General features: G+C 43.2%; 1 protein-coding gene across 1 annotated transcript in view; it reads right to left on the bottom strand.

Annotated features, from left to right (window-relative positions):
- RASGRF2 (Ras protein specific guanine nucleotide releasing factor 2) overlaps positions 1–26,921 on the bottom strand; it is an 839,627-nt gene that overhangs the window by 476,985 nt on the left and 335,721 nt on the right. The window contains exons 7-9 of the mRNA XM_030193334.1: positions 5,924–6,117; positions 4,838–4,947; positions 3,939–4,057 (exon numbers count right to left, since the gene is read on the bottom strand). Coding sequence (XP_030049194.1) covers positions 3,939–4,057; positions 4,838–4,947; positions 5,924–6,117 — 423 coding nt within the window. The remainder of the gene's footprint in view (positions 1–3,938; positions 4,058–4,837; positions 4,948–5,923; positions 6,118–26,921) is intronic.

The raw sequence follows: 26,921 nt of genomic DNA, 5'->3' as shown, positions 1-26,921 counted from the left end.
CTGTTTTGATGTAATGATCAAAAGGAGCCCAATGCTTTTTAAAGATGGATAAATGATGAAATTTAAAGGTTGCAGATTCTTCATAATTTATAATGGTAAAGAGATGATTCCAATATTCATGAATGTTTAAATGACAGTTGTTCTTCCAGTGAAATATTATTAGGTGAGTGGCAAGAACCATGTTTATATTAAAAGTTTTTGATACTGTTGTTCAAGTGTGAGTTTAGGGGTTGAAGAATGGAGTATTATCACATCGTATGACAAACCATCAGGGAAGGAGAAGGGAATAATTGCTTTTATTTTATTCCATATTAGAGTCCAGAAGGTGTGAACATGAAAACATTCAAAGAGAAGGTGCTTTAGATGACCAATAGGAGCTGAACAAGACCAACACTTTGGAGGAGATGTTGATCTGGTTAATTTAGCCAGTTTGGAAGGAGTCCAATAACCTCTGTGAAGAACAAAAAATGATGAATGGGTTATACCTGCAGAAAGAATGGGTCTGTTGGATTTAGACCAAAAGGTTATCCAATCAATATCTCTATGACGATAGCACAGATTCGATTCCCATTTTTGTTAGAGTTCAGATTAATGGGACTGAGTCAGCATAGGTCCAGCTTTTTACCAATTTATTAAGTTCTTTTAAAGGTAGAAACAAAATGAGTTGATAACAGTGAACCGCTTCATAAAAAGCCCCATTTTATATAGGAGGTAAACACAGGAAATAATATGTTCAGAACATTCCCATTTCCATGGTATTTTACAAAACTTGGGTGAACATCTTTAGAGATAGTTAATAAATCCTAATAAATTAAATTAATTAAAAGGGTCTGCCGAACATAGTCTTTTGTAAAATATGTATAAGGATGCCACCAAATATATGTGTTTCATGGCATATACAGCACAAACAGCAAATTCGCAAAACTATATGTTAAAAACAAGGCAGCTTCCACATATAAGTGCCAGCATTACCACGTATACTTGGCAGTATAAGTGGTGCCAATTAACTAGCAAAGCTGCCAAAACCATTTTAGCAGAAATTATAAGGATTAAGGATAAATCTTTCATTTACACTCATGACTCAAATGCGCACTTTTAAAAACCCTATTCCTCAGAGCTGACAGGGAAATTTGTTTAAATATACAGATATTTCCACTGTAAAACGGGAAATATACATATAAATTTTTGGACTGCCCAAACCATGCCCCTTTGAAATCTCTGCATCTTGGATATCTACCCATGCAAATAGTGGCTTTATGAAATCACTGTATCTATGTGTTTCCAATTTACACATGTAATCACACTATTTACACATGTAAATACTTGTAAAATGACTGTACAGTTCAGGCAAGCCTTATCACTGTTCTTCTACTTCACTTCTAGAAGTTCTGAGATGAGAGAACATTTCTCTGATAAGTGAACATTATTTTGCTCTGTGCTTTGGGAACTTAAACATTGGGGTTTAAAGGAGAAATTGTAGGTTATTAATAGGCAAAAAAAAAGAAAAACTTTATCATCTTGGGCCATGTTTACTAAAGTGCGCTAGCATTTTTAACACACCTATAATTAGCGCACGCGGTAACCATGTAGGCACCTATAGGGCTATTGTAGGTTCATACACGGTTAACGCACATACATAATGGAGGCTTAGTAAACACATCCCCTAGTCTCCATACCCTTTTCCCCCTATTTATAAAACTTGCTCTGGAGTCTCAATGTGTGGATTAGGCGATGGCGCAGGGAGGAGGGTTTTAGATCTGTAAGGAACTGGGCAACACTCTGGGGAAGGGGGAGCCTATTCTGGAATGATGGACTCCACCTTAACCAGGGTGGGACCAGGCTGCTGGCATCAGCATTTAAAAAGGAGATAGAGCAGTTTTTAAACTAGAATCTGGGGGAAGGCCAATAGTCATTCAACAAGGTATCTCTCAAAGATATCACCAAAACAGGGAAGTCAGAGTATACCGATAGTGAGGTTGCAATAGAGACCATGGTACACACTTGAGAAAAAGATGTTCCACTCAATGTGGAAATTAAAAAGAGTAAGACCTTTCTTCCCAAGGACTGTCTTCCGTAATCTGGTACAATCATTAGTACTCAGTCATCTAGACTACTTCAACTCACTCTACGCTGGCTGCAAAGAACAAATACTTTAAAAAACTCCAAACAGCCCAGAACACTGCAGCCAGACTCATATTCGGAAAATCAAGATACGAAAGTGCAAAACCCCTACTAGAGAAGTTACACTGGCTCCACTCAAAGAACGCATCACGTTCAAAGTATGCACCTTAGTTCACAAAATCATCCATGGCGATGCCCCAGCCTACATGTCACACCTGATAGACCTACCATCCAGGAATGCTAAAAAATCATCTTGCATATTCCTTAATCTTCATTTCCCCAACTGTAAAGGTCTAAAATACAAACTAATGCACACATCAACCTTTTCCTATACGAGTACGCAATTATGGAACGCGTTACCACGCAACCTAAAAGCGATCTATGAACTGACCAACTTCCGCAAACTACTGAAGACCCATCTCTTTGACAAGATATACCACAAAGATCAACACACGTAAAACTCCACACATATATCCAGAAATGTTTAGTAATGCCTTCTGTTATATTACCATCATGTATTCTACTACCATGTAACCCAAAATCCTTCTGTAACACCAAATGTCTATTCTCTTCTTATTTCCACTATCCATGATGTATTGTAAGCCACATTGAGCCTGCAAAGAGGTGGGAAAATGTGGGGTACAAATGCAATAAATAAATAAATACACCAGCAGGTGAACTTTCGAAAGAGAAGGACACCTATCTTCCGACACAAATTGGGAGATGGGCGTCCTTCTCTCAGGGTCGCCCAAATTGGCATAATCGAAAGCTGATTTTGGGCGTCCTCAACTGCTTTCTGTCACGGGGATGACCAAAATTCACAGGGGCGTGTCGGCACCATACCGAAGGCGGGACCAGGGTGTGATTTAGAGATGGGCGTCCTTGGCCGATAATGGAAAAAGAAGGGTGTCCTTGACGAGCATGTGGCCGACTTTATTTGGTCCATTTTTTTTCACAACCAAGCCTCGAAAATGTGCCCAAACTGACCACATGACCACCAGAGGAAATCGGGGATGACCTCCCCTTACTCTCCCAGTGGTCACCAACCCCCTCCCACCCAAAAAAAAAAATTTAACATTTTTTCCAGCCTCTATGCCAGCTTCAAATGTCATACCCAGCTCGATCACAGCAGTATGCAGGTCCCTGGAGCAATTTTTAGTGGGTGCAGTGCACTTCAGGCAGGCGGAACCAGGCCCATCCCCCCACTACCTGATGGGGCACTTAGGGCTTCTTTTACTGAGCACAAAATCAAGCCGCAAAATAATCACTGGATCACGGTAATTTAAATGGTATTTCAGTGTTGTATCACTTCTGACGGTGTAACGTTATTATGCCTAAAAATGTGATGATGTCACTAGAAGATAATAAACTTTATTAGTGTCATAACTCAGTAGCCTATAATAAAAGCACTTGAAAACAGTGACACTTGAAAACTAGTCCGCCCGATATTCAAAGCAATTTAAACGGTTCAGAGAGGCTCCTAGCCATTTAAATCACTTGTCAGTTGCTAACCATGAATATTCAATGGCACTTATCTGGTTAGTGCTGCTAATATTTGCATTTAGCACCTGAGCCGAAACCGGCAAACTTGTGGGCATTCCAGGGGTGGAGTTGGCACTTATAAGGTTAAGTGCCAATATTCAGCCCTTAACCGCATAAGATAACCGCATAAATTGGGCTGCATAAAAAGCAGTACTGTCTTATGTAGTTCAGTTTATGCGGTTAACGGCTGAATATTGCACTTAACTGTGTAGGTTTTAGTGGCCAACATACCACAGATATTCAATATTCATTTTAGGTATCAGAGACAGACTTACCTTGGTGAATAAAAGTCTGACTGGTGTCTAATAATATGTCACATCCTTCCACTATCATTCTCTCTATGGCAAGGTTCTTCCGGATATTTTCTGTATCGCTCACCTCATCATGCATTACCCTGCATTTCAAAATGTTATTGTAAACTATATGGTATATGGGTTGTACATTCTGATCTCTTATTTTAAACTATATTACATAAACGTTGTACCAAAAGGACAAAAAGGGTGAACTGAAAGCTCAGTTTGGACTGCTAATATTTAAAACCCTATTCACCAAAGATATTTTTCACATGAACCACAGGTGAAAAATCCTTATCAGAGAGGAAGTTTAGTAGTGTATGGCTAAAATTTATTAATTACTGAGTGACATTTGCCTTTCGGTAGTGATTACAAAGCTTTTCAAAATGACAGTCTTGGGATTGCCAGATGCTCTGGGTTAGATTCCCAAGCCTAATTTCTGATCTTCAAGATCAGCCAGGACTAGGAATGCTCCAAAGGGAGACTGTCACATAGTCCTTGATGAAACTGACAAACTGCGCACATAAGATGTAGTTTCCTCTCTTCTGGAATGTCAGTTGTCACTTCTTACTCAGATTAAATTATCTGTGCCCCAACATATAGATAATTTTTGTTCTCTCAATTTTTTTGGATGAAAAAAACAAATATCAACATTGTTCAAAACAATTTTCCAGTGGAAAGGTGAGACAACCTATCTGAAGGGAGCCTTGTGTTACTTTTGCAACTAGTTTATACAAAATGTCAAAAGGAAAATGCTAAAATATTTTTCAATCAGATAACCTGTCAGAAACCCAAATGGTCTCTTAGTTTCTCTCTTCTTAAACTTCCATATAAATTAATACAAGACTGTAAGTATAGATAGTATGCCCCCAAGATCTTACCTTGATAATTCTTCCAGCTTTGATTTAGCAAATTCCAAACTCTTTCTTTCCACATGTTCATGGGGTGTGTGAGCCAGAAGTTCATGAAGTGTTATAATATACCTAGGAATCTGAACACAAATAATGAGTTAGCAACTTGTTTAGTATTTTGTTAGACTACTTTTCAATGACATTTTTTGATCAACTATTCTCTATAGAATGTATTTTCACATGTAAGCATGAACCATATTTCTACATTTACATTTTAATTCTCTTTAAGCTAACAGCAAAGCAAAGGAGAGCAGGATCTCTTTGCTAGTCTGCTGGCATGATAATTGAAACACTAAAATGTTTTATAACAATACATTTTCTTTTTTAAATAATTATCACGTAATGCCATCTCCACAGTTTATCAGTGCAGACAAATCAGCACAATAATGGACAAAGCCTGAACACAGCACAATACTGTCAATCAGCTAACAATCACCACTACATGGCATTAATACCTTTTAAATGCCTGCAAGGCTTTTAGAACATGGCATTAATTGAACTTCAAGGCCCATATTACTGATAATGCTAATAAAATACATTCTCACATCATTCATTCATCCATTCTTTTTTTCCCTCTAGTTTTTCTTATCTGCCAAAAATTAACTTACAAAGGAGTTGAGGAAAATCATTTTCTACTTAACATCCCCTCAGGCGATTAAGAAATAGTCTTCCAAAATGTAGCGTGACATGGACACTGATTATCTACTAAGCACTGACAGCTATGGGATCTCTCATAATGAACAAACTCCCATTTAGTTACATCATTACAGTGTCTCTCACAGAATACAGTCTTCAGATATAGCCATGGCAACATGTACAGTTCCTTTTAGGAATACCAAAATGCCATGAAATCGTGCCATCTTTTTTTTTTTTTTTTGGGGGGGGGGGGGGGGAATGACTCATGTTCTTTAATTAAAGAACTCATGCAACGTATGTGCTAGTTTCCAGATGACTTCTCTATTGAGCAAATTACAAGGGTCACTTTTTATTCTTATGATATAATAGTACATCTGAATTTCTGGACATGTGCAATTAAAACAAGCATAGGAAACTTACCTGAAACATAGGATAAGTTAAAAAGGTTTCCAACATCCTCCCCTCACAAGCAGGATTGGCTTCATATTGCTTCAAGAGCTTATCAAAATCTCTGTTTTGCTTACAGTTTGCCAGCACTTGCAGACTATACTGGTGATTACGAACAAATTCTTGGTAAATGTTCAACATGGGTAGCAGAATATCAAATAAGTCAGCTAAAAAACAATTGAAACAATATTTTATTCTACTTATCTATTTCTTTACTGATCTTCAAATAAACAATAAAGCAAAATTGCACACCTATTCTCCATAAGTAGATAAATCAGACACACAAGTAGGTGATGACATCTCAGAGCTCAGAAAATACTTGTGTGCCCCTTCATGTGTATCATACCATGAGGAATGAATCTACACTGCCTCCACAGTATGCAAATCTATCTCATGAATATTTATTGTGGATATACTGAAAACAAGACTGGCTGGGATGTTCCTGGACCAGGTTTAGGAACCACTGCCTTATGCTAAATCACAGGATTCGGCTTTTATCCCAGGTGCCAGACTTTTGCTCTAACATCCTGGAGGTTGAACACAATAGCTTTCTTTTGCCTATCTAATCAAATAAAATGTATATAGCTTGACATTACACATAGTTAACATTGATTCTTGTGGAGGTAGGAGCAATAGTGTATCTGGTTTATTTTACTGTACAAAAGAATACCTGTTACAGGTAAGTACATTTGCTTTTTATATCAACAAGTAAAGAAATCAGCCATACAAGTGGGCTTTCCCAAGCTGAGGGTGGTACATGTATACCTACATTGAAAAGGAGTAATCCAGACCGTTTGCTGATTCTGGGAGAATTGATGCCACTAAGCAAAAGGGTCACAAAATACTGCATTCCCTACAGTTCTGTCTCTCCTAAATGCATGATCTAGAAAACGTGATGTGAAAGTATATATCGATACCCAAGTGGTTGATTTGAAGGGTTCATCCAGTCTCTGAATCTACCAGGGCTAGATGAACTAATAAAGCACTCTACTGCATTAGTGCACACTAATGGCATCAACACGCCTGATAAATAAATAAGTCCATTTGTCACATTTGTATCCCACATTTTCCCACCTATTAGGACCTGTGATAAATAAATGCACATGAATGTATGTTACTACTACTACTATTTAGCATTTCTATAGCGCTACAAGGCGTACACAGCGCTGCACAAACATAGAAGAAAGACAGTCCCTGCTCAAAGAGCTTACAATCTAATAGACAAAAAAATAAATAAAGTAAGTAAATCAAATCAATTAATGTGAACGGGAAGGAAGAGAGGAGGGTAGGTGGAGGCGAGTGGTTTGTTCCATACTGCATACTGTGATGTATGTATAACTATTTACATTCTATACAGTGGTGGAAATAAGTATTTGATCCCTTGCTGATTTTGTAAGTTTGCCCACTGACAAAGACATGAGCAGCCCATAATTGAAGGGTAGGTTATTGGTAACAGTGAGAGATAGCACATCACAAATTAAATCCGGAAAATCACATTGTGGAAAGTATATGAATTTATTTGCATTCTGCAGAGGGAAATAAGTATTTGATCCCCCACCAACCAGTAAGAGATCTGGCCCCTACAGACCAGGTATATGCTCCAAATCAACTCGTTACCTGCATGACAGACAGCTGTCGGCAATGGTCACCTGTATGAAAGACACCTGTCCACAGACTCAGTGAATCAGTCAGACTCTAACCTCTACAAAATGGCCAAGAGCAAGGAGCTGTCTAAGGATGTCAGGGACAAGATCATACACCTGCACAAGGCTGGAATGGGCTACAAAACCATCAGTAAGACGCTGGGCGAGAAGGAGACAACTGTTGGTGCCATAGTAAGAAAATGGAAGAAGTACAAAATGACTGTCAATCGACAAAGATCTGGGGCTCCACGCAAAATCTCACCTCGTGGGGTATCCTTGATCATGAGGAAGGTTAGAAATCAGCCTACAACTACAAGGGGGGAACTTGTCAATGATCTCAAGGCAGCTGGGACCACTGTCACCACGAAAACCATTGGTAACACATTACGACATAACGGATTGCAATCCTGCAGTGCCCGCAAGGTCCCCCTGCTCCGGAAGGCACATGTGACGGCCCGTCTGAAGTTTGCCAGTGAACACCTGGATGATGCCGAGAGTGATTGGGAGAAGGTGCTGTGGTCAGATGAGACAAAAATTGAGCTCTTTGGCATGAACTCAACTCGCCGTGTTTGGAGGAAGAGAAATGCTGCCTATGACCCAAAGAACACCGTCCCCACTGTCAAGCATGGAGGTGGAAATGTTATGTTTTGGGGGTGTTTCTCTGCTAAGGGCACAGGACTACTTCACCGCATCAATGGGAGAATGGATGGGGCCATGTACCGTACAATTCTGAGTGACAACCTCCTTCCCTCCGCCAGGGCCTTAAAAATGGGTCGTGGCTGGGTCTTCCAGCACGACAATGACCCAAAACATACAGCCAAGGCAACAAAGGAGTGGCTCAGGAAGAAGCACATTAGAGTCATGGAGTGGCCTAGCCAGTCACCAGACCTTAATCCCATTGAAAACTTATGGAGGGAGCTGAAGCTGCGAGTTGCCAAGCGACAGCCCAGAACTCTTAATGATTTAGAGATGATCTGCAAAGAGGAGTGGACCAAAATTCCTCCTGACATGTGTGCAAACCTCATCATCAACTACAGAAGACGTCTGACCGCTGTGCTTGCCAACAAGGGTTTTGCCACCAAGTATTAGGTCTTGTTTGCCAGAGGGATTAAATACTTATTTCCCTCTGCAGAATGCAAATAAATTCATATACTTTCCACAATGTGATTTTCCGGATTTAATTTGTGATGTGCTATCTCTCACTGTTACCAATAACCTACCCTTCAATTATGGGCTGCTCATGTCTTTGTCAGTGGGCAAACTTACAAAATCAGCAAGGGATCAAATACTTATTTCCACCACTGTATATGCACATTGGGATTTATCTTTTGGGATTCCTGATGTAGGCAGTATCACCAAAATGCGGCCCTTGGATGTTAGAATGTGGTGTCATGGTACAGCCTTTTAGCTCTGTGTTTTACCTGAATCCTCACTTTCATCTGGGAGAAAAAGTTCTTCCTAAACTTGCTTTTTATCTTAATCAAACAGAGGATCAACAGAAATCTACACAACTCTTTATATCTTACTAGTAAAAAAAAGGCCCATTTCAGTTTTTAAGGAAACGGGCGCTAGCAAGGTTTTCCTCGTAGTGTATATGTTTGAGAGAGAGTGTGTGTGTGAGAGTGACTGTGTGTGTGAGAGAGAGAGAGAGTGACTGTGCGAGTGTGTGTGTGTGTCACAGAGAGAGTGAGATTGGGTGCGATTGTGTCTGTGAGAGAGAGTGTGTGTGTCAGAATGACAGTGTGTGCGAGTGCATATGCAAGACACAGCGAGACGGAGAGTTTGCTGAACCCCCTTCCCCTCCCCCCTTCCACCCTTGTCTGAGTTCCTGAAACCCCTCCCACTTCTTCACATGTGAGTTCCAGGACCCCCCCCCCCCCCCCCCCGCCACTTCTTCCCATCCCCACTCTCCCCTTCCCACTCCGACTCTCCCCCCCTCTCTGAGTTCCAGGACCCCCCTCCCCCCCCTCCTCCCCCCTACCCCCTGATCCAGGACCCCCCTCCCCTTCCAGTTCCAGGACCTGCCCCTACCCTTCCAGTTGATTTCCAGGAATCCCCTCTCCCATGTCGTTTCAGGACCCCCCTCTGTAGTTTCATGACCCCCTTCCCCCCCCCCCCGTGTCGTTCATGACCCCCCCTTCCCTCCCCTGTCGTTTCAGGACTCCCCTCCCCACTTCCTGCACGTTTTTACCTCCCACACGCTTCACACAGCCTCTTCTTTCGCTTCTGTTTCAGCTGTTCCTGTGGTCCCGCCCTCAAGGGCGGGACCACACGAACAGCAGAAACAGAAGCGATAGAAGAGGCTGTGTGATACGGATGATGTCACTGATCTACTGCCGGAATCAGACCACGGAGCCACGGTCCCAGGCAGAGACCGAACGTTGGAGGTGAGAATTATTATATAGGATGACTCAAATTGGCTGAACTACATTGGTTATCATAGAACTGAATTACTTATCCAAGATAAGGTGAAGCCCATCAAATCACAACCATATCTGTGTCTACAGAATCAGACCATTTAAGAGAAGCTTCCATATAGGACATTTGCAGAGCAACCACTCGTGAGATAGATCTGCATGCAGTGGAGGCAGTGTAGATTATACTACTAAATATACTCGACAGGATAGGAATCAGAGGGAATATACTCAAATGGATCAAGGGGTTCCTAACCACAAGGTCATATCAAGTAAAGTCAAACTTCAACATCTCTCCACCCTGGGAAACTGACTGCAGAGTACCTCAGGGATCATCCTCTCTCACCCAAGTCTCTTTTCAATCAAGGCTTTAACCCTTTTCTGTATGCGGATGATGTCACAATATACATACCTTTCAAATTGAACCTTTCAGAAATCACCACTATAATAAAAAACAGTCTAAGCCTAATGGATACCTGGGCTATGACATTCAAACTAAAACTCAAAAAAAGAAAAAACACAATGCCTTATTCTTTCATCTCAACATTGTACAAACCACCTCACAGCCAAACATACCCCGGAACACACTCTTCCAATCTCAGATAACCCGAAAATCCTCGGCATTATTATTGACAGCAACCTAACACTAAAGAACCAAGCCACCGCCATTACAAAGAAAATGCTCCACACAATGTGAAAACTCAAACAGGTAAAACAATTCTTCCTGAGGGAAACTTTTCGCAACATGATTCAAACATTGGTATTAACACATGTCAATTACTGCAATGGAGTATATGCGGGTTGCAGGGAACAAATCCTAAGAAAACTAAAGACTGTTCAGAATACAGCAGCCAGACTTATCTATGGAAAATCCACATTTGAAAGCGCAAAACCCCTCCGGGAAAAACTACACCGGGTACCAATCAAGGAACATATCTTTTTTAAGATTTGTATCTTTGTTTACAGAATAATACATGGTCTAGATCCGAGCTATATGTCTGAACTAATTGACTTACCAATTACAAACGCAACTGAATCAGCCAGAACGTACTTAACTCTTCACTTCCCAAGTTGTAGAAGCTTGAAGTATAAATCAATATACGCGTCAAGTTTCTCTTACAAATGCACACGGCTCTGGAATTCTCTACCAAAACGCCTGAAATCTATGAACAATCATCTAGAATTCCGAAAAAACCTAAAACCTCACCTGATCAAGAAGGCATACCCCACAGTATCTGACAAACACCGAATAATGAAATATGGCATTTTAATCAGGAAACGGACAGTTTTCAACCCCAACGCATGATCACACCCTAACACTTTGTCTGATTCACCCCAGCCTATTTACCAATACTTCTTTACTACTACTACTACTTAACATTTCTAGAGCGCTACTAGGGTTACGCAGCACTGTACAATTTAACAAAGAGAGACAGTCCCTGCTCAAAGAGCTTACAATCTAATAGACAAGTGAACGGTCGGTCCGATAGGGGCAGTCAAATTGGGGCAGTCTGGATTCACTGAACGGTAAGGGTTAGGTGCCGAATGCAGCATTGAAGAGGTGGGCTTTAAGCAAAGACTTGAAGACGGGCAGGGAGGGGGCTTGGCGTAAGGGCTCAGGAAGGTTGTTCCAAGCATAGGGTGAGGCGAGGCAGAATGAGCGGAGCCTGGAGTTGGCGGTGGTGGAGAAGGGTACTGAGAGGAGGGATTTATCCTGTGAACGGAGGTTACGGGCGGGAACGTAAGGGGAGATGAGGGTAGAAAGATAGTGAGGGGCAGCAGACTGAGTGCATTTGTAGGTACGAAGGAGAAGCTTGAATTGAATGCGGTATCTGATCGGAAGCCAGTGAAGTGACCTGAGGAGAGGGGTGATATGAGTATATCGGTTCTGGCGGAATATGAGACGTGCAGCAGAGTTCTGAACAGATTGAAGCGGGGATAGATGGCTAAGTGGGAGGCCAGTGAGGAGTAAGTTGCAGTAGTCCAGGCGAGAGGTAATGAGAGCATGGACGAGAGTTCGGGTGATGTGTTCAGAGAGGAAAGGGCGAATTTTGCTGATGTTAAAGAGGAAGAAGTGACAGGTCTTGGCTATCTGCTGGATATGCGCAGAGAAGGAGAGAGAGGAGTCAAAGATGACTCTGAGGTTGCGGGCAGATGAGACGGGGAGGATGAGGGTGTTATCAACTGAGATAGAAAGTGGAGGCAGAGGAGAAGTGGGTTTTGGTGGAAAGACAATAAGCTCGGTCTTGCACATGTTCAGTTTCAGGTGGCGGTTGGACATCCAGGCAGCAATGTCGGATAAGCAGGCCGATACCTTTGCCTGGGTCTCCGCGGTGATGTCTGGTGTGGAGAGATACAGTTGGGTGTCATCAGCATAGAGATGATACTGGAAACCATGAGATGAGATCAGGGAGCCCAGGGAAGAGGTGTAGATTGAGAAGAGAAGGGGTCCAAGGACAGATCCCTGGGGAACACAAACAGATAAGGGGATGGGGGTGGAGGAAGATCCATGAGAGTGAACTTTGAAGGTGCGGTGGGAGAGATAGGAGGAGAACCAGGAGAGGACAGAGCCCTGGAACCCAAATGAGGACAGTGTGGCAAGAAGTAAGTCATGATTGACAGTGTCAAAAGCGGCGGATAGATCGAGGAGGATGAGGATGGAGTAGTGGCCTCTGGATTTGGCAAGGAACAGGTCATTACAGACTTTAGAGAGTGCTGTTTCTGTCGAGTGAAGAGGGCGAAAACCGGATTGAAGCGGATCGAGGATGGCATGAGAGGAGAGAAAATCAAGGCAGCGGCTGTGGACTGCGCGCTCAAGTATCTTGGAGAGGAAGGGTAGGAGGGAGATGGGGCGGTAGTTGGAGTTCTTTACTGTACTTGTCACTGTAATAGTACCCCTATACAGTACCAAACATGGCCATTTTCAAACAAGAAAAACGTCCAACTTTTTCTTTCGAAAAAAGCAATTTGCAAGATGTTTTTGTAATCAGTGCATCTATCTTTTAGGACCATTTTTTAAAAAATCCAAACGAAAAGCACACAAAAACAAGTCATTTGGGATGTATGGGAGAGCAGCAGGGGTGGACTGACAGTGATCTGGGCACTCAGGCAAAAAGGGTCATGGGTCCCTAACCTCCTATCAAAAGTGATTAAACTAGATAGAGGTTAGAGCACAATGAGATCACTACTGTTGTGTGTCTTCATGCACTGCCCTATTGTCCCAGTGGTTAGTTCGCTCCTCGGGAGCCAGCATTCCTAGTAGACTGGCCACACAGACATCCCAGCAGAGCAGTGGGGCAACCTAGGAGGCACTGCAATAGACTACACATAAAAGGTCCCAGATATACATCTCACCATTACCCCCTTATATTGTATGGTGAGCCCTCCAGAACCCACCAAAAACCTACTGTACCCAACTGTATACCATTACAATAGCCTTTATGTCTGCAGGTGTCACCTATATGTAGATACACTAGATTTTTGGTGGGTTTTGGAGGGCTCACACTTTCCACCACAAGTGTACAAGTTACAGTAGGATATGGGCCTGGTTCCCCTTCTCTACAGTCCACTGCACTGATCACTAGGCTACTCCAGGGACCAGCTTGCTGCTCTAATAGGCCTAGCCATAACATCTGAAGCTGTCACAGAGGCTGGTATGTACTGTTTCTTTCACATCTGTAGGGCTTGGGAGGGGGTCAGTGACCACTGGGGAAGTAAGGCGGGGTCATGCCTTAATCCCTCCAGTAGCCATCTCATCACTCAGGGCACCATTTTTTGACTTAGACGTGATTGAAACAGGTCTAGACAAAATGTTCAACTTTTCGCCCTGGATGTTTTTGCTTTGTTCCATTATGGCAGAAAAACTTCCAAGTGCCATTTTGAGACATTTTTCTCTTTTGAAAATGAGCCCCATAACCTTCTATTACTATAAACTTGTCTTGATCCTTCAGTAGTGAAGGTTTGTACACTGTATCAAGTGACCTACTCTTGAGAATCTGAATGCTTAATCTACTAAGACTATAGTGTTCAGGTTCTATGCTACTGCTTCTGCACTGAGTCTTCTGTACTAAGGTTCTGCACCAAGGTTTCAGTGCCCAGATTCCATGCCATTAGATTTTGTGCCCACAACCCTCATTCTTGATTTAGTGCTGATATTATGGCGCAAATCTTTTGAATCTGGTGAAGAGGTGTGCTGCCTAGTTTAAGGTGCCGTGCTGAGAACTTTGCCATATTTTTGTCTTGTCCTGTGGATGAGGCGGCTTCTTTTTGGGCCACAACTAGATTCTGAAAGTCACTGTGTGCAGAAGATACATCCTGTACTCTTAGTGGTGATGCAGAATATCTCTGGGTCAGAGATTTGATCTGCTGTTTCTTCAATGCAGATTGCTGCACAATCAAAGCTTGCAGACTGAGCGGGTCTTTGGCAACCCAACATCCTGCCATAGATGAAATTTGTGTTGATTCAAGGTATAATAGGCAGATTTGTGCCAATCTTTGAGGCCCATCTTCCTATCAAATGTGAGACACCTTTTAAAGCCAACATTTCTCTTTAGACATAGTGAAGAGTGGGATGGCTACATCAAACTTAGTGACTGACAAGACATAAAGGAATGCCTGGCTATAGAAATTTTTGAGACGTTCCAAGATTAAGAGTTGGAATCTGATGCAGAAGATACCTCAGTGGACTGGAAATGCTATTGGTCAAGAATTATTAGGTTCCCAATAACTAGTATCTTCCAATTTTTGGGTTATTTTTAATTATATAGGATGCAATGGATACCTCTCTGACTCCAAAGAGATCACACTGTAGACTCTAAAATTTGATGGAACTGTTCACTGGATGATGGCACCAACTCCCAAATGAAATGTTCTTCTTCCATAACTAAGGTTATTTGGAAAAAAAGTATGGGTTTACTTCCAAGTGATATTACTCAGAAAAAAATGTGTTGTCATACTAATCTATTGTGTTTAGGTCATAACTATTCCACAATCAGTTAATTAAGGAGCAGCGCACACTGTTAGACCTTTTAATCAAATTTGCATTATTATTTCAATTAACTGGAAAGTTAATTCATTACTAGATTCCCCCTATTGGTAGAACTCTGTTCTTCTATATTATAAATATGAAGTAATAACAGTTGAATAACTTCATAAGGTGAACTGCAAAATCTGGAATCCGGTATTACGCTGAAGTGTAGTTGGAATAGGACTGTACATGGAAAAGTGCTCGACTTTTCTTGTTTCACATATGTTCTGAATATAGTTCTATGAAACAAGAATACAGCTGAATCATTGTGCTGTGAAATGGGAGCTATATTTGAACAAAAATTTAAAAGGAAAACCAATTTTTTATAAAGGTATTTAAAAAAGTAATTAAGAAATAAATTATATTAAAATACCACGAGGTACTATAGATTAATGATGAATGACACAACCCCAGCAGAAGATGACGAAATTGTAGTAAGCGCTTGGGTGTTTGAGGTCTTTTTCCTCGTGTTTTACTATTCAACAGTGACCATATATTGTGGTGTCATTACTGGACTCTTCAGATTTGATATTAGCTTCAGATCTGATATTAGCTTTGGAGTACTTATACACAGGAGATCCAATACGTTAACGCTTAACTTTCAAAAAGGAGACTATGATAAAATGCGAACGGTGAAAAAAAAAACTTAAAGGAGCGGCTGCAAGGGTCAAAAATTTACAACAGGCATGGATGCTGTTCAAAAATACCATCCTGGCAGCCCAGGCTAAATAAATATATTCCATTAATTAAAAAAAGAGGGAGGAAGACCAAACGACAGCCGGCATGGTTAAAAAGTGAGGTGAAGGAAGCTATTAGAGCTAAAAGAAAATCCTTCAAAAAATGGAAAAAGGAACCGACTGAAAATAATAAGAAACAGCATAAGGAATGTCAAGTCAAATGCAAAGCGCTGATAAGGAAGGCTAAGAGGGACTTTGAAAAAAGATTGCGTTGGAGGCAAATACATGTGGAGGTGCATTTTCGAACGGGGATGCCCATCTCCATGGCCGGCCATCTCCGGGGCCAGCACCGCGAAGGGTCGGATCCAACCGTATTTGCGAAAAAGATGGCCGGCCATCTTTTTTTTCGATAATACGGTTGGGGCCTCCCAAATGTCAGAGATGGCCGGCCTCGGTTGTTGCCCATAATGGAAACCGAAAACGGCCATCTCAAACCCGGCCAAATCCAAGGCATTTGGTCGTGGCAGGGGCCAGGATTCGTAGTGCACTGGTCCCCCTCAAATGCCAGGACACCAACCAGGCACCCGAGGGGGCACTTCTAAAAAGTTTTTAAAAAATTTAAAATAGCTCCCAGGTGCATAGCTCCCTTACCTTGGGTGCTGAGCCCCACAACCCCCCCCCCCCCCACCAAACCCCACAACTACACCACTACCATAGCCCTAAGGGGTGAAGGGGGGCACCTACATGTAAGTACAGTGGGTTTCGGGTGGGTTTTGAAGGGCTCCCATTTTTCACCACAAGTGTAACAGGTAGTGAGCGGATGGGCCTGGGTCCGCCTGCCTGAAGACCACTGCACCCACTAAAACTGCTCTAGGGACCTGTACACTGCTGCGATGGACCTGAGTATGACATTTGAGGCTGGCATAGAGAGTGGCAAAAAAAGTTTTAAGTTGTTTTTTTGAGGGTGGAAGGGGGTTTGTGACCACTGGAGGAGTCAGGGGAGGTGATCCCCGATTCTGTCCGGTGGTCATCTGGTCAGTTCAGGCACTTTTTTGGGACTTGGACCTGAAAAAAAGGGACCAAGTGAAGCTGGCGAAATGCTCATCTAGGCCGGCTTTCTTTTTTCAATTATCAGGCGAAACTGGCCACCTCAACGCACACCCACATCCCGCCCATGTCCTGCCTTCACTACCATGCCGACATGCCCCTTTGAAGTTTCGCCGGCCCCACAACGGAACACAGTTGAAGTCGGCCAAAATTGGCTTTCGATTATACCGATTTAGCCGACTTCAGGAGATCGCCGGCCATCTCCTGATTTGTGTCGGAAGATGGCCAGCGATCTCCTTCAAAAATAAGCTGGATAGTAAGTAATTGTTTAGGTATATTAAAAGCATGAACCCGGAAAAAGAATCAGTTGAACTGCTAGATGACTGACGGGTAAAAGGGGCGATCAGGGAAGATAAAGCATTAGTGGAGAGATGGGAAAATTAGGCTCTTACCTTGGTAATTTTCTTTCCTTTAGTCACAGCAGATGAATCCATTAACTGATGGGTTGTATCCGCCTACCAGCAGGTGAAGATAGAGAACACTGAAGAACCACAGTGACCCTTAGACGGCTAGCCCCATCTGTCTTCAGTATTTGAAATTTCCGAAGCACAGTGAATAAGAATGATAACATCACATAAACTTTCCTCACAGCGAACAAATGCCCCAGAACCGGAGCAATAACCACACAAAAGAGGGACGAACTCAACCTCCTGCAATAGAACAGCATGTAGAAGCTATAAGAACTCCTCCTGATGAGATACAATATCTGCATGAAAGAACTGAACAAAAACACAAAGTCTGACAGGGAGGGATCATGGATTTTTTTTATTTATTTATTGCATTTGTACCCCACATTATCCCACCTTTTTGCAGGCTCAATGTGGCTTACAGGGTGTTAATATGATATAGTCATTACATAGTCTTTGATACAGTAGGTAATAAGTTGAGGGTAAATGAGGATTTAGATGGAAAGGTGTTAGGTAAGGTCGTGTGAGAGGTGTTTTAAAGCACTGGGGTGATTTAAGGAGTGATTTGAATCATTAAGGATGTCTTTTGTAGGCCTTGTTGGAGAGATGTGTCTTCAAAGATTTGCGAAAACTAGTTAAGTTGTCCATGGTTTACAGGACATTGGGGAGTGTGTTCCATATCTGTGTGCTTTTGTACGCAAAGGTAGTAGCGTATGCCTGTTTGTATTTAATTCCTTTACAGCTGGGGAAGTTCAAATGGAGGAATTTGCGGGCTGATCTTCTGGCGTTTCTGGGCGGTAAGTCCACTAAGTTTAGCATGTAGAGTGGGGCATCTGCGTGAATAATTTTGTGTACGGTCGTGCAGATCTTGAACTCAATTCGTTCCTTGAGTGGGAGCCAGTGCAGTTTTTCTCTTAGAGGCTTCGCACTTTCGTATTTGTTTTTTCCAAAGATGAGTCGGGCTGCGGTATTCTGGGCTGTTTGGAGTTTTTTGATGGTATTTTCTTTACAACCTGCGTACAGGGCGTTGCAGTAGTCCAGGTGACTTATCACTAGTGACTGTACTAGGGTGCGGAAGATATTTCTTGGGGAAAAAAGGTTTTATTCTTTTGAGTTTCCACATTGAGTAGAACATTTTTTCGTTGTGTTCTTCACGTGGGTATCAAGTGTGAGGTTTCGATCAATAGTAACTCCAAGAATTTTCAGATTTTCTGAGATAGGGAGTGTGCAGTAAGGTGTGGTTATGGTAGGGTAGTTGATTGTGTTGTATTGGGAAGTGAGAACTAAACATTGAGTTTTTTCCGCGTTCAGTTTTAACTGGAATGAGTCCGCCCAAGAGTGCATGATTTGGAGGCTCTGATTGATCTCGTTGGTTATTTCGTTTAGGTTACTTTTGAACGGGATGTGGCTCGTGACATCGTCCGCATATATGTAGGGGTTAAGGTTTTGATTGGCTAGTAGTTTGGCTAGTGGTATCATCATCAGGTTGAAAATAGTTGGTGAAAGGGGGGATTCCCTGAGGAACTCCACATTCCGGTATCCAGGGTGGTGATCTGTCATTGTTCGTTGTTACTTGGTAGGATCTGGTGGTGAGGAATCCTTTGAAGAGAACTGGGCCTCCGATTCCAAAGTATTCTAACAGGTGTAGTAATATTCCATGGTCTACCATGTCAAAAGCACTAGACATGTCAAATTGTAGTACGAGTATGTTCTTACCGGTTGCAATTGTTTATTTGAATGAATTCATTGCAGACACAAGTACAGTTTCAGTACTATGATTTGATCTAAATCCTGATTGAGACTCATGTAGAATTGAGTGTTTGGTTAGGTATTCCGTGAGTTGTTTCGTCACTATGCCCTCCATCAGTTTTGCTATGATTCATCTGCTGTGACTAAAGGAAAGAAAATTACCAAGGTAAGAACCTAATTTTCCCTTCCTTGTCATCAACAGCAGATGAATCGATTAACTGATGGGATGTACAAAAGCACTCCCTATGTAGGGTGGGAACAGGCAACTCCGCAAGCCAGTACCTGTGCCCCAAAACGCGCGTCCTGCTTCGCTGCCACATCCAGCCTGTAATGCCGTAAAAATGAGAGCTGAGAAGCCCAAGTAGCTGCACAACAGATCTCTTGAAGAGAAAGGACACCTGTTTCAGCCCACAAGGCGGAAATAGCTCTCATGGAATGCGCTTTAAACGCTTCAGGGGGAGCTCGTCCTGAAAGCAGAAATGCAGAAAAAATGACTTCTCTGAGCCAACGGGCTATAGTGGCCTTAGACGCCGGGCCTCCATGCCGAGGACCTGTCAACAAGACAAAAAGATGATCAGAAGTCCTGAAGTCATTTGACATCTGTAGATACTGCAACAGAGCCCTGCGGACATCCAAAAGATGTAATTGCCCAAAGGAATCCGGAAAGCCCTCCTTAGAAAAGGAAGGTAGAAAAATGGGCTGGTTCAAGTGAAACGCTGAAACTACCTTAGGCAGGAAGGAAGGCACTGTATGTACTGTCACCCCGGACTCTGAAAACTGCAGAAAAGGGTCCCGACAAGAAAGTGCCTGAAGCTCAGATACGCGTCTAGCCGATGTAATGGCCACCAAAAAGACTGTCTTGAGAGTCACATCCTTCTCCGAAGCTTGCTTAAGTGGCTCGAAGGCTGGAGAGCCCCAGGTTCCAGGCCAGACAAGGCAACCGCACGGGACAGCGGAGCCTAAGCGCCCCTCTGATAAATCGGGCAATGGCCGGATGAGCAGCAAGAGGCAAGCCAGAGACTTTCCATCTGTAGCATGCCAACGCTACCACTTGCACCCGAAGGGAACTGTAAGCCAGGCCTTTTTGTAAGCCATCCTCCACAAAGTCCAGGACCAGCGAGACTGTAGCCCGCGCGGGTGTGACCTCCTTCGGGACACACCACTCCTCAAACTTACGCCATATCTGAGCATATGCTGCGGAAGTAGACCGCTTGCGGGCCTGCAAGAGAGTGGCGATGACTTTGTTAGAGTAGCCCTTGTCTCTCAATTGCGCCCTCTCAAGAGCCAGGCCGTAAGACCAAATCGGCAGGGGTCCTCCATAGTCACTGGGCCTTGAACCAACAGGTTCGGTACCCGAGGTAAAGGAAGTGGAGCCTTCACCAGCATCCGGCCAAGATCCGCAAACCACGGACGCCTTGGCCAGTCTGGAGCGATGAGAATCACCAATCCTCGGTGCAGATGAATCCGCAGGAGGACTATTCCTATCAAGGGCCAAGGAGGGAACACATGCAGGAGGCCCGAGGGCCAGGGTTGAGCCAGTGCATCCAACCCCGCCGAGCAAGGATCTCTCCGTCTGCTGAAAAAGCGAGGGACTTTGGCGTTTGCACTCGACGCCATAAGATCCATTCCGGGAGTCCCCCATTTGGCACAAATCTGAAGAAAAACTTCCTCTGCCAGTTACCATTCCGCCGGGTCGATTTGATGCCTGCGGAGAAAATCGGCTTGCACGTTGTTCTGACCTGCTATGTGAGCTGCTGACAGAAGCTGCAGGTGGAGCTCGGCCCAATGGCAAATCTGAGCAGCCTCCGCGGCCAGGGCCCTGCACTGAGTGCTGCCCTGACGATTGATGTAGGCCACCACTGTCGTGTTGTCTGACAGAACCCGGATAGCAAGCCCCTTCAGAGTCTTGTGGAAGGCCAAAAAGAGCCTGAAATATCGCTCTCAGTTCCAAGCGACTGATGGACCACCCCGCTTCCAAGGGTGTCCACTGACCCTGAGCATAGCTTCCCTGGCAATGCGCTCCCCAGCCCAAAAGGTTGGCATCCGTTATCACCAGGCACCAAGAAGGAAGAGTGAGCGGCATTCCTCGTCGCAGCTTCCTGTCGGAGAGCCACCAATCCATACTGTGCTGGGCCGCAAGGAGCCACGTGAGTCTGCATTGATATTCCTGGGAAATCGGAGACCATTGATGGAGCAGGGAAATCTGTAGGTGCCTCATATGCACTCTTGCCCAGGGAACCACCTCCAAGGTGGCGTCATCGACCCCAGCAGCTGGACAAAGTCCCAAGCTCGAGGGCGAGGCATCCGCAGGAGCAGACGGACCTGATTCTGAAGCTTGACCCGCCTTTAGTCAGGGAGAAAGACAAACCCTGAGGCCGTGTCGAACTGGACCCCCAAATACTCGAGAGACTGAGAGGGGCTTAGGTGACTTTTGGGTATATTGACCACTCAGCCCAGAGTCTGCAGGACTGTAACCACTCTGGCTGTGGCAAGACAACTTCCGTCTGCTGAATCCGCTCTGATGAGCCAGTCGTTGATATAAGGGTGAACTCTGATACCCTCTCGCCTGAGAAAGGCAGCTATCACCACCATTACCTTGGAAAAGGAATGGAGAGCTGTGGCTAGGCCGAAAGGCAAGGCCCGAAACTGAAAATGCTGCAGAGAACCAGAATCACTGGGAAAAGCCTCAGAACAGCCACGCAGTAAAAGTACGCTTTTTTTTTTTTTACGCTGTGAGGAAAGTTGGAGGCAGGCAGCAACAGAGGGACTCCGGGAGGCGGGGGGAATGGGTAAGGCAGGGAAAGGGCGAACCTATATGCCTTTAAAGTGGGCACCACCAGCCACAGCACCCCTGCTCAACTGGCAAAGCACAGGAGCCACCCCAGGCAGTCTGAAATCCAGGAGCTGATCAAGCTACGTCCACACCTGCTGGGAGATAGAGAAATACTGAAGGCAGTTGGGGTTAGCCGTCCAAGAGGCACTATGGTTTTTCAGTGTTCTCTATCTCCACCTGCTGGTAGGCGGATACAACCCATCAGTTAATGGATTCATCTGCTGCTGATGACAAGGAAATACTGGATATAGTTAAATGCTGCAGCCAGAGTTTGAAAAAAAAAAAAAATGCTATCCAGAGAGTTTGAATAATGGTATGCATATATCTTTGTTTTTCTTGGGGAGGTTTCTGGATTATGTGTTAGAGTAACACACAATCCACAAACTATCCAAGATACTCTAACACATAATCTGGAAGACTAATACATAATCCACAAACTATCCAAAATAGTCTTCCGCTCTTATACAGCAGCTTCATCCCTAGCAGTAGTACTGCAAAACTACCATTAGGTGTTGTTGATGCCATTTTGAACTTGGTGCCAGCAATGGCAGGAGTGAAAGGGGATTGATCCTGTCCTGTAACAGACATGACAGATTTCTACAGATAGGTTCAGGGGGTTCTATGAGAAGGTGGGAAGGTCTCTGGGGAAAGAGGGGGGCTCTTTGATGAGGAGGAATTGTGACAGGGACTCTTCAGGAGGCGGGTGTTTGTAAAGGGAGGGCTTTGAAGGGAAGGGGAGATTAATCTATTAATTCCTGACCCTTTTAAAATGTGGTTCAGGAGCATCAGGCTGTGAGTTACGGGCCCAATGCTTCCAGGCATGAAAAGTAACCTTTTGCATACTGTGGTAACTTATATTAGCATATATTACAGTAATTAGTGGTTAAATTTAAAACTTTACATCTGATCTTCAAAGCCCTTAAAGGAAATGGCCCCAAGTACATGAAGAACGGAATCACTGTCTACACACCTCCAAGGACACTAAGGTCCTCCCAAGGAGTATCCCTAACCATACCCTCTCCAAAAGAGAATCCCTAACCACAACCTCTCCAAAAGTCATTACACGATGTGATACCCGCAAGCGAGCCTTCCTCAGAGAAGCCCCCGCACTCTGGAATGCATGTCCTGAAAGGCTCCACTTAATGCAAGACTATCTCTACTTCAGGAAACAGGTGAAAGCTTGGCTCTTCAACCAGGCCTTTAATGGAAGAAGTAACTACCTTGTTAGTCTCACACACATACAAGGAGTGACATGGGCTGCACATACTGCACCAAAATATGTTTATCCACTCCTTCCCTAAGATAATATTTAATCACCTCTCTGGCCTCATGTGCAACTTTCTTTAAATTAGTCCTCGTATTTTCTAACTCCTTTTACTCTCTTACCTATCTATATGTTCCATCTTTGCTGTCTATTAAAATGTTTTATTACATATTGTGTTGACATTTTAAGTAGTATACTATGCCATACTTTATATTATTTGAATACTTTTACTGCTGTAATTGTTAATTGCTTATGTTTGATTTGTTCTTACTGTACACCGCCTTGAGTGAATTCCATCAAACAGGCGGTAAATGAATCCTAATAAATAAATAAAATATCATGCATGTTATTGCATTTAACTGACTTTAAGGTGCTAACAACATGTGTTATGACTGTAATACACCTAAACAACTACATAGCCCAGTAATATCCATATGATAAAGAGGAGGAGCTTAAGTTAACCATAAAAATTATCTGAATTGAGGCAACAATCAACCATCTGGATAATCTTCAATAGTGATGCTAGTCAGCCACTATTCGAATATGCTAATGAGCCGGCCTAAACAGAACATGTAAAGAGCAATTCTACAACCTGGTAGGAGCCTTTCCATAAAGGAAGGTAGGCATCTACTTTCCTTTATAGAATACCAGTGTAACCAGATATATACATACCTAGCATTTAGGCATGGACATTTATACCAGCCATAGACCTGGTATGGGTACCTAAGTGTGTCAGGGATGCACGTAACTTATAGTATTCTTTAAGTTCTGTGCATATGTGGGAGCCCCCATGCTGTACTCCTCCTCTAAGTACACCCCCTTGCAAATACATGCAATGTAAGTTAAATGGGTATTTGCAAAATAGCACTAAGTTGGAATGCTAGCATATGCACACATACATGTGTAAACAGTGTCCGGAAAAAATGGGACTCCTTACACAGTTTCAAGATACTTTGCAATTGTTTAACCATTTGGTATAACCTTAAAATATATTAGTATAATGGGAGTTTTCTCAGTTAATTCATAATTTGTGTTCAAACTTGACACAGTCTCAAAGTCTTCAACACCACTGGGCTGTTGGCTCAATGAATTCTGGGGTTTCATTAATTAAGAGCTCAACTGTTTTGCACGCTTGATGAGCTGGAGTTCCATCCTGTTGAAAAATAAAGTACTGAACAATGTCTCAAATTTCAGGCAGAAGTTTCTGCTGCAGTAGGATGTTTTTGGGTTATCTGGAAAAATTTTCAACCATTCAACGTCCCACCATGTATCATGAATTACTGTGTGCCTCAGGGGTGCCACTTGCTATTAATATGGCTTCATACGTTTCATTAAATGTATGAAATACTTGTTAACACTAAAATAAGGAAGGAGGTGGAATCCACAATATATCTAAGAAAGCAAAGCATTTCACACCACAAGCATAAGAAGTACAATATAATAATAGACACTAGAAGGAAAATACTTGCTACTCATCTGAACTTATTATCTGCATTTCATTGACGGCTCAGGGGCGGATTATGCAACATGGCTGCTCACGTTTCACTAAACAAGCTGACTGAAGGAAGGTCACCTGCATAAATTAATTGTCAGCTTTACCAGTCTGTGTTCATAATCTCAGCAAGGCTTCTTCAAAAGTATTCTAAACATATGCAGGAGTAACATGCACATAAATATTAACACCTATTTTACAGAATGGCCCAATGCATTACAAAAGCAATTCTATAATGCACATAAATGAACAGAATACTTAGACTGATGCACACACATGTATCTAAGTGTCAATACTCCCCCTGAGCGCTATTCTGTAAGGTCATGCTTAAGTGGAACAGCACTAAATACAAGGGGGCATGTACACAGGGCACAGCATAAGCAGGGTGGCCTCTGTACTGTTATACATACTCTTTCCACATTTGAGTGTCTGCATTTACCCCAGGTCTATGGCTGATGTAACTGCGGGCAGTTAGATTTTAGGCATCTCAATCCTGGGTTACACCAGCATTCTATAATGTTATTGAAGCATTCAGATGCCATTATAGAATAGGCTCTCACCCTGCCTTGATGTGCTTTTATAGAAGGTGGTATAGAAAATACAGATAAGCAAACCATGCTGAAGCCCTCTTAGAAATTTGTGTGCATGCCTCTGCAAGTTTGGGAGAGCAAGTCAGTGAAAAGCTGACATACATTGCTATCCCCAGGGGTCATTTGCAACTTTTCCTGAATTTCTTATCAGGAGCAAGATAGCTTTATAAAGGTAACAAAACATTCTTAAAACACATTCAAATGAGAATTCCTGTTACTATAATCAATTTGTTTCCAGTGTAAAGTTTGCGTAGTGCGCAATGGCTCTTCAGTTGTGGCTCTACAGCTCTTCTCCCTCTTCTGGTAAGGGGCGGATTATGCAACATGGCTGCTCACGTTTCACTAAACAAGCTGACTGAAGGAAGGTCACCTGCATAAATTAATTGTCAGCTTTACCAGTCTGTGTTCATAATCTCAGCAAGGCTTCTTCAAAAGTATTCTAAACATATGCAGGAGTAACATGCACATAAATATTAACACCTATTTTACAGAATGGCCCAATGCATTACAAAAGCAATTCTATAATGCACATAAATGAACAGAATACTTAGACTGATGCACACACATGTATCTAAGTGTCAATACTCCCCCTGAGCGCTATTCTGTAAGGTCATGCTTAAGTGGAACAGCACTAAATACAAGGGGGCATGTACACAGGGCACAGCATAAGCAGGGTGGCCTCTGTACTGTTATACATACTCTTTCCACATTTGAGTGTCTGCATTTACCCCAGGTCTATGGCTGATGTAACTGCGGGCAGTTAGATTTTAGGCATCTCAATCCTGGGTTACACCAGCATTCTATAATGTTATTGAAGCATTCAGATGCCATTATAGAATAGGCTCTCACCCTGAAGCATTGGGGCGATTAACTGGTGAGCCGGTTGATATTGCGTATCTGGATTTTCAAAAGGCGTTTGACAAAGTACCTCATGAAAGACTCCAGAAGAAATTGGAGAGTCATGGGATAGGAGGTAGTGTCCTATTGTGGATTAAAAACTGGTTAAAAGATAGAAAACAGAGAGTAAGGTTAAATGGTCAGTATTCTCAATGGAGAACGGTAGATAGTGGGGTTCCTCAGGGGTCTGTGCTGGGACCGCTGCTTTGTAACATATTTATAAACTAGTGTGAAAGGCCAGTTTCAGAGAAGAATGAAATGGGCGCTAGCACCGCTCCCCCCCCCCCCTCCCCGATGTCTGCGAGTGTGTGTGAGTGACTGTGTGACACATAGAGAGTGAATGTGATACAGTGTGAGACATAGTGTGAGAGTGAGAGAGAGGAGGACACTGTGAGAGTGTGTGTGTGTGACAGAGATACCTGTCCCCTCAGGACCCCCTCTCCCTCTGCGTTCCCCTCCCCTCCCTTGTGGTCTCAGGACCCCCTGCCTCTCCCCCCCTCTGAGTGGTTGGCAGCACTGTGTGTGTGTGTGTGTGAGAGAGAGAGAGAGAGAGAGAGAGAGAGAGAGAGATTGAGTGTGTCTGTGAGTGAATGTGTGTGTGATTGTTATCTCTCCCCTGCCCCCCCTCCATCCACCCAGCTATTCTCCTGTCTCCCCTGCGCCCCCTCCAGCTACCCAGCGATTCTCCTCTATCCCCTGCCCCCCCTTTTGCCATCCATCGATTCTCCTCTCCCCTGCAGAGTGAATGTGTAGAAAGAGTGTTGTTGGCTTCTGAAAGTGGCAAGCCTGTCTGAGTCCTGTGCTTTATTTTTAACTGGCAGTAGCAGCAGTCTGGAAATAGGGGATACAGAAGAGGTCAGTTGTCAAGAAAA

This window comes from Microcaecilia unicolor, chromosome 2 (assembly GCF_901765095.1).
Source record: "Microcaecilia unicolor chromosome 2, aMicUni1.1, whole genome shotgun sequence".
NCBI classification, from domain to species: Eukaryota; Metazoa; Chordata; class Amphibia; order Gymnophiona; family Siphonopidae; genus Microcaecilia; species Microcaecilia unicolor.
This window is presented reverse-complemented; position numbering and strand designations above follow the sequence as displayed.